Below are 9,147 nucleotides of genomic sequence, written 5' to 3'. Positions count from 1 at the left end.
GCTACTTTTTCAAAGTAGAACATTGCAGTAGTCTAATCTAGAAGTGACAAAAGCATGGATGAACTTTTCCGCATCATTTTTGGACATAAAGTTTCTTGAAATAAATAGTCTTGATATGTTCGTCAAAAAGAGAGATCAAGGTCCAGAGAAACGCACAGGTCAATCCACAGTTTTTATTTGAGACGACTTTACAACCACCAAGATTTATTGTCAGATCCAACAGAAGATCTCCCCGTTTCTTGGGACCTGGAACAAGCATCTCTGTTTCATCTGAGATTAAAAGTAAAACATTTGTTGCATCCACTTCCTGAAGTCTGAAACACAGGCTTCCAGGGAGGGCAATTGTGGGGCTTCACCATGTTTCATCGAAATGTACAGCTGTGTATTGTCCGCATAGCAGTGAAAGGTAACATTATGTTTCCAAATGACATCACTAAGAGGTCAAATGGATGGAAGATGGAGTTCCAGCAGCAACACAGAGCCAGGGCCTCATCTCTGCTCACAGACATACCTGGTGCATTAGCTCATTGAACCAATCCTGAACTATGAGGATAGCCCCCTAGTGCATGGCCACAACACTTGGATCCTAAAGGAGAGTTGTGGGATCACGTCAGTGTCCAGCCATCTGTAGCCTTCACTTCTAGTATGTCGCCCCAGCCTAGCCAGCACCCCCAAAATAGTCAGGGGTGGGGCTCCAAACACATGTATGAAACACCAGGGACAACATTACCCCGTTGATCTCATCCAACAGCCGTGACTCAGGGTAGAGGGTGGAGTGTGGTAAGGCTACCCTCAGCTGTGGCACGACCAACCCAGCGCTGTGACTAATGAACCAATGACAAACACAGAGGGAGAAATGGAAGCATCTCCCCGTAAAAACGTAAACAGGATATGGCCATAAGCTCAGTTTAGCCCACTGACTTCTCGCAGGGTATTCTTGTACCATACCACTTAATGCCCCCTTCCCCCGTCCTTCTTTATTGAGCTCATGTGTTGTAAATAGGGCAGCAAGGCGGAGGGCTTTAGGGAGAGAGGGAGTATATAAGCCTGAGAGGTACTACCACAAGTTCAGAAACACTTGCGGGAGTAGAGCACCAACCAAGAGATCCTCACAGCAAGAGATCCAAGGAACTCACACTCCTCTTCTTCTAAACAGACTGGAAAGGAAAACAGAAAAAATAACAATATGACTCAGTCCGCCACCCCAGCAATCGAGAGCATCTTCGGAAACGATCCTTTCTTCAGTCAGGAGAGGATGGTCTTCCCCCCCATGCACAACCAGGCCCTCTCCGGCGTCCAAGAGGACGTCTTTCAAAGGAGGTCCAACCTGGCCAGTGATCTCCTCAAGGAGCTCCGCGATGGGCTCCCCAGTATGCACCAGCTGCACGAGAGGGCCCACCTCCGAATGGGCTCCCCATTCATGGAGAGGAGGATCACAGGAGTTCCAGCAACAGCACAGAGCCAGGTGGCTGAGACAGGCCGGAGCCACAGCCCCCTGGCCCTGAGCCTAAACGTCCAAGGCTTCAACCCAGAAGACATCACAGTCAAGCTGGATGGACGGAGGCTAGCCGTGGTGGCCATGAAACAGGCCAAAGCAGAAGAGGCTAAATCCACCTCCTCCGCCACCTCTTCCTGCTCCTTTTCCTCCTCCTCGTCCCAACAGAAAGGCTTTGTCCAGAAAATTGACCTGCCTGCCCACCTAGACCTGACAGCCTTGACCTGTTCTCTGGGAGAAGATGGACAGCTGAGGATCGAAGCTCCCACAGCCGCCCCCCAGCTGGAAGCCCCTACAGAGGAGCAGGAGGTCCCCCTCCACTTCAGAACTTCCCTGGATGTACCCATAGCCAAGGGAAACATGGAAGAGTCTACAACAGGGAAGACCTCAAAACCTTGAATTACAAAGACTGTCTGAATATTTTATAAAACATTTAATTGTATTAATAATCCGGTGGATGACATTGTGGAAAATAATTTATAATATGCCTATTTGAATAAATATGATTTAATAAAGACAATCTGATATTGGAATGATGGTTGCTAGAATTGTGGCTTGTGTGGATGACAGTTTTAATATAGATACCTAGAAATAAGTGGTGGATCCTGTCATTACTAGCATACTATACACTTTAAACAGTCATGTGAACTGAATACTTTTACAGTCCAAAAAACAAATGCAACCTTGCCTCAAAACACACAGTATTTTTCTCACTGACATCTGGATTAGGAGACAGATGTCTCCTGGACAAAGACATTGTTGCATGTCACGTTGGTTGCATTTGCATGTTCTCTACATCTGTATTGAAATCAGGGGTACAGGTATGTGTGGACTTGGTGGACACAGGCCCAACCGCTGGGGAACCAGGTCCTACCAGGCCGACCCAAACAGATTGAGCAAAAACAAAACAAAAATATTTCTTCCATGTTGCAGTATGAAGCACTCACCAACCTGAAGCTTGACCAAATTCTTAAAATACAAACTAGCATCCTAATTATAATTGAAACACTCAATATAAAGTAAGTGTTTATGTTGTACTTGCTACTCTACACACTAAAAACAAATGGTTCTATGTAGCGCCAAATAAGGGTTATTTGGCTTTTAACCTTAGCGGATCCCTTTATGTTCCTGTATGTCTAAGATGGCGTAGCAGTCGGACATGTGTTTTGTCTTGTCCCATGTAAATAATAGTTTTACTAGTTTTTTTTCTTATATATTTAGTACGGATTAAATATACTCCTCACCCAATGTGGTACGGATCTGCTATTTTTATACTTTAGAACCGGAACCCCCATCAGAAGCTAGCCAGCTAACTAGCTACTATCTAGTAGTCAGTTGGCTAGCGGTCTTCACCGTTAACTCGAACACCAGCTAGCCTCAGCTCAGTCAATACCTGCCAGTCTGCACAGCGCGATATCAACCCAGAGCAAATTGGACTTCTATTTCTCAACCACATCTCTGGATTCCTACCGTAAGCTCTGGACCATTACACCGGATCTTCGCAGCTGGCTAGCTGCAATCCGAGTGGCTACTCCTGGCTAACGCCTCTGTCCCAAAGCAAGCACAAGTTAGCCTAGAGCTAGTCTCGAGCTAGGCCCACCTCCCACCTAGCCGAAGAGGTCTACCAGCTAATTATTGGGCAACAATATCTCTTTCGCCAATTGGCCCGGACCCTTTATTGCCGACATGGAGCCCCGCCGATCCATCACGACTGGTCTGCCGACGTATTCGACCGAGGTGGTTTCAACAGGCTTTTCCGTTGTCACGTCGCCGAAGACCCATCTGCTAGCCCCGGCCCGCTAGCTCCAGCTCACCTAGCGTAGTAGCGACTACTGAACGACTCCCTGGCTCACCTATTGCTGCTCATTGGACCCTATGATCACTCGGCTACACATGCCTCTCCCTAATGTCAATATGCCTTGTCTACTGCTGTTTAGGTTAGTTATTATTGTTTTATTTCACTGTAGAGCCCCCAGCCCCGCGCTAAAATGCCTTAGATAGCTCTTTTGTCGCACCCTCCACACATGCGGAGACCTCACCTGGCTTAACTGATGCCTTCAGAGACGCAACCACTCTCATCGTCACAATGCCAAGGTTTACCTCCACTGTTCCTACATCCTACCATACCCTTGACTGTACATTATGCCCTGAATCTATTCTACCACGCCCAGAAATCTACTCCTTTTATTCTCTATCCCCAATGCACTAGACAACCAGTTCTTATATATTTTAGCCGTACCCTTATCCTACTCCTCCTCTGTTCCTCTGGTGATGTAGAGGTTAACCCAGGAACTGTAGCCCCCAGCACCACACCCTTTCACAAGGCGCTCTCATTTGTTGACTTCTGTAAATGTAAAAGCCTTGGTTTCATGCATGTTAACATCAGAAGCCTCCTCCCTAAGTTTGTTTTATTCACTGCTTTAGCACATCCGCCAACCCTGATGCCCTAGCTGTGTCTGAATCATGGTTTAGGAAGGCCACAAAACATTATGACATTTTCATCCCCAACTACAACATTTTCTGACAAGATAGAACTGCCAAAGGGGGCAGAGTTGCAATCTACTGCAGAGATAGCCTGTCATACCATCCAGGTCTGTGCCCAAACAATTCGAGCTTCTACTTTTATAAATCCACCTTTCCAGAAATAAGTCTCTCACTGTTGCTGCTTGTTATAGACCCCCCTCAGCCCACAGCTGTGCCCTTGACGTCATATGTGAATTGACTGCCCCCATCTATCTTCAGAGTTTGTGCTGTTAGGTGACCTAAACTGGGATATGCTTCACACCCCGGCCATCCTACAATCTAAGCTAGATGCCCTCAATCTCACACAAATTATCAAGGAACCTACCAGGTACAACCCTAAATCCGTAACCATGGGAACAGTCATATATATCACCCTGACCAACTTGCCCTCTAAATACACCTCTGCTGTTTTCAACCAGGATCTCAGCGATCACTGCCTCATTGCCTGAGTCCATAATGGGTCCGCGGTCAAACGACCACACCTCATCACTGTCAAACGCTCCCTTAAACACTTCAGCGAGAAGGCCTTTCTAATCGACCTGACCCGGGTATCCTGGAAGGATATTGACCTCATCCCTTCAGTAGAGGATGCCTGGTTGCTCTTTAAAAGTGCTTTCCTCACCATCTTAAAAAAGCATGCCCCATTGAAAAAAATGTAGAACTAAGAACAGATATAGGCATTGGTTCACTTGTCACGCCATGACCTTAGAGAGCCTTTTTATGTCTAAATTTGGTCAGGGTGTGATTTGGGGTGGGCATTCTATGTTTTTGTTTTATATGATTTTGTATTTCTATGTTTTGGCCGGGTATGGTTCTCAATCAGGGACAGCTGTCTATCGTTGTCTCTGATTGGGAACCATACTTAGGTAGCCCTTTCCCTTCTTTCAGGGTAGGAAATTAAGTTTGTTTGTGGCACTTAGCCCTTAAGCTTCACGGTTGTTTTTGTATTGTTTATTGTTTTTGTCGCCGTCATCATCATCCTAATAAAAAATAATATGTACTCTCACCACGCTTTGGTCTACTTCATTTGACGGCCATGACATCACTCCAGACTTGACTACCCTTGACCAGCACAAAAACATCCTGTGGCATACTGCATTAGCATCGAATAGCCCCCGTGATATGCAACTTTTCAGGGAAGTCAGGAACCAATATACACAGTCAGTTAGGAAAGCTAAGGCTAGCTTTTTCAAACAGAAATTTGCATCTTGTAGCACTAATTCCAAAAAGTTTTGGGACACTGTAAAGTCCATGGAGAATAAGAGCACCTCCTCTGCCCACTGCACTGAGGCTCGGAAACACTGTCACCACCGATAAATCTACGATAATGGATCATTTCAAAAAGCATTTTTCTACGGCTGGCCATGCTTTCCACCTGGCTACCCCTACCTCGGCCAACAGTTCTGCACCCCCCGCAGAAACTTTCCTAGCCCCCCCCTGCTTCTCCTTCACCTAAATCCAGAATGCTGATGTTCTGAAAGAGCTGCAAAATCTGGATCCCTACAAATCAGCTGGGCTAGACAAACTGGACCCTCTCTTTCTAAAATTATCAGCAGAAATTGTTGCAACCTCTATTACTAGCCTGTTCAACCTCTCTTTCGTATCGTACATTGGAAAGCTGCAGCGGTCATCCCCCTCTTCAAAGGGGGAGACACTCTAGACCCAAACTGTTATAGACCTATATCCATCCTGTCCTGCCTTTCTAAAATCTTCAGAAGCCAAGTTAACAAACAGATCACCAACCATTTCGAATCCCACCGTACCTTCTCCACTATGCAATCTGGTTTCCGAGCTGGTCATGGGTGCACCTCAGCCATGCTCAAGGTCCTAATTGATATCATAACTGCCATTGATAAAAGACAGTACTGTGCAGCCGTCTTCATCGACCTGGCCAAGACTTTGTTTCTCAAATGACTGCCTCGCCTGGTTCACCAACTACTTCTCAGATAGAGTTCAGTGTGTCACTGGCCATAGTCACATATAACACAACAGATTGGATAAACTGGAATGACATTCTCATTTGCACAAAAAGAGCTGCAAGCAAAGAACGCCCCCAAATATTTGAATGAGCCGCCACCCCTACATTTTTATTATAACGAAAAGAGCAAAGAACCCTTTTGTGAACTGCTAATAACCATTTGAAGGTTCTTTGAGAACCAAAGGGTTATTTGAGTCATTATGGTTCCACATAGTACCATCACCCTTCCCAAAGAACCCTTGAGGATCCCTCCTTTCTTAACCCCCCTTAACAAACACTACCTCTTCATTGTCAGATGATGGCGCCAGTACCCTATAATAAGGAATTTCCCATTACAGTTGTTGTATGTGTAATTCAATCAGACATACTCTTCCAAACCATCTATCATTCTGTTGAAGTAATGGTTTGCTTCATATTTTCTGTTGAATAATTGCAACATTTGATCGTATCAGTTCGTATAGGTCCTGCGTACTGTTTACTGGTGAAGACCAAACAAGTCTGTATAGATCCATGGTAACTTCTAGTAATGGTTTAAAAAAAACTAAGGTGACACTGAGCAGGAACGCAAGCTGTAATTTGACATATGCAGTGTAAGAGGCCTCTTCTTCCTTGTTCATTTCATGTGACTTTTTGTGTATGCCACCTATCTATCATAAATCTTTTATTTCTATATTTTTTAAATTCAACCTATATTTATCCAGGTTAGTCTCATTGAGATAAAGAAAAATGTATTTTTTGAGAGACCTGCTTCCAATCTAGACCTGGTAGCTAATCTAGCTAGATTTTCAATTCACTCATTGTGTAAAACCCCACAATTCACTCTTTGCTTTCACCACGTTCACAAGACACACTGAACCTCCTGGCTCAGACTTACACCAGTCTGGTTGTTACTGGTTGTTACTGGTTACTGAATGTGAACTTCAACAGAGCAGGGAGTCAAGTCAGGAAAGTTGTAGCAAGTTAAAGTCAAGCACTAATCACGGATACGTCCTATACAGCCACTGAAACAAATGTTTTCTCAACTTAAGCTCACGGGCAACTTTTCAATCACCTCTAGAATCCCTTCCAGAATCCCTTTATTAAGGCTGATGACGAAGAATCTACCAGAGACAAAGGGGTTCAGAGAAGGGTAAGACGCCAAACGGAAAACAGCATCTTTCGTCTCTACACTTGGGGGAACTCAACACCAGGGATAGGAGAAGAAGAAAGAGCTTTAAATGCTACCATTACACCCAACACCCTGAAGGGTCCTAAATTAGTATCTGTAAAGGTTCCTCTGACATTTGCTACCTGGGACACTATTTGTTGTCGAGCCATAACAGGGACAAAACACAGCAGTTAATATTTGATGAGTAATGCCCGGGGCAACGGGATAGACTCTAGGAAGAGAAGAAGAAAGGAAACCACTTAAATCTTTAGCTTTATTTAAATGTCACCGAAATCAAGATTTACATAATGAGAGCTAGCTGACCCTTTCCAATGTGTAAAGGCTCCACTCCAATGTAGAACAGGCAAATTCGTATAGGTGAAAGAGCTGGTACAGTACGTTCAGAGAAACATACACTAGTCGAGTTGCACTATTCAGTTAACAGGGATCTGTTTTTCACAAATTAATAGTGCTTCCTCTGCCATCCTTATACCCAAGGATCATCTCATGTTAGATAGAGCACTTAAACAATGTTTTAGGGACACGAATAAAGCGTTGTCAATCCAAGTGGATAATCATCACCCGGAGGGGGGATCCAAAAATCTCAGGGATCCCCTTTTCTCCCCAGTAAATATGGTTCCTTGTACGACAAACTAAACCCAATGACACAGTCCACAGCCTGCCTGGCAGCTTGTATAATCTGGATGAATATGTAGACAGCACGTTGGTCTAAAATAGTGTCTGACTGGTATCGATTTTCAGCTGCTGCCACATCATCATCATCATCCCAAAGTGTCAGTCTCTCTCTCTCTCTCTCTCTCTCTCTCTCTCTCTCTCTCTCTCTCTCTCTCTCTCTCTCTCTCTCTCTCTCTCTCTCTCTCTCTCTCTCTCTCTCTCTCTCTCTCTCTCTCTCTCTCTCTCTCTCTCTCTCTCTCTCTCTCTCTCTCTCTCTCTCTCTCTCTCTCTCTCTCTCTCTCTCTCTCTCTCTCTCTCTCTCTCTCTCTCTCTCTCTCTCTCTCTCTCTCTCTCTCTCTCTCTCTCTCTCTCTCTCTCTCTCTCTCTCTCTCTCTCTCTCTCTCTCTCTCTCTCTCTCTCTCGATCCATAACTACACTATCCTCTCTGAGAATAGTGTGGGTTGTTTTCATTATCACCCTTAACTACACTACAGATCCATAACTAAGTAAGACTAAATGATCTTGCCCTAGTTATAAGGGCCCAGAGTTTTCCTGGCCAAGTCACATGAAAAACAGGAAAAACTCCCTGCCTTGCACTTATAAACTAGATGAGCTCCACAAGGCTTACAGATCTTCCTGATACAGTCTACAGCCACCTTATGGATATGAACAAGATCCTACAAGATCAATACCTCACTATGACTGTCCATTATGATGTGTGATCATCTGTGGCACCTGAGGTGGAAGAACAGGTGGACAGACAGAAAATGTTATGTTATGCCTCAGCCCTCCAGAGTCTCATCTGTGAAATCTGACCTGTATGATGTGTTCTATCAGGACACAGGCATTTGGTCTTTGTTCCTGGTCTTGGGTTTGTTTGCTGGAGAGTGAAGCCATGACGATAATGGTCTGGGAAGAGTTTTCAGGGGCTCAGTAATCTCTCTTGGACATATTTTGTGTGTAATCCAAATAATGTGAAGGATAACACAGCAACAGTTCCTGTAGCATCAGTAGTTCCTGTGTTTCACTGATATTTGGATGGGGGGGCTGAGAGCTTCATTTTGCGAGAGTGGACTTCACAAATCGGGACTCCCAATTTCTACCACGTATGGACCCAGAACTAAATCACTCACCTGACCAAATTACACAAGTTCTGGGTTAACCGAAATTACAGGCTCAGTGGTGTTTTGGTTGAGTTATATATTCTAGCTATGATCTGAGATATCCATTTTATAGGTGTAGGACTTTTCAAAGGGGATACTTTCTGTTGACATCTCTCTGCACCATCAGTATCTTCCAGAATGTAAAAGGATTCTAATATTTAGAGGG

General features: G+C 44.7%; 1 protein-coding gene across 1 annotated transcript; it reads left to right on the top strand.

The window, feature by feature from the left end:
• The first annotated feature begins 1,053 nt into the window (after window positions 1-1,053).
• LOC109897576 (heat shock protein Hsp-16.1/Hsp-16.11-like) lies at window positions 1,054-2,028 on the top strand. Its single transcript, XM_020492084.1, has one exon. It carries the CDS (start codon window positions 1,187-1,189, stop codon window positions 1,892-1,894), a length of 708 nt encoding a protein of 235 aa, XP_020347673.1. The 5' UTR covers window positions 1,054-1,186; the 3' UTR covers window positions 1,895-2,028.
• The last annotated feature ends 7,119 nt before the right edge of the window (window positions 2,029-9,147 follow it).

This window comes from Oncorhynchus kisutch, linkage group LG10 (assembly GCF_002021735.2).
Source record: "Oncorhynchus kisutch isolate 150728-3 linkage group LG10, Okis_V2, whole genome shotgun sequence".
Taxonomy (NCBI): domain Eukaryota; kingdom Metazoa; phylum Chordata; class Actinopteri; order Salmoniformes; family Salmonidae; genus Oncorhynchus; species Oncorhynchus kisutch.
This window is presented reverse-complemented; position numbering and strand designations above follow the sequence as displayed.

Coding starts and splice junctions, on each gene's coding strand:
- LOC109897576 (XM_020492084.1), top strand. CDS start 1,187: ATGACTCAGTCCGCCACCCCAGCAATCGAGAGCATCTTCGGAAACGAT.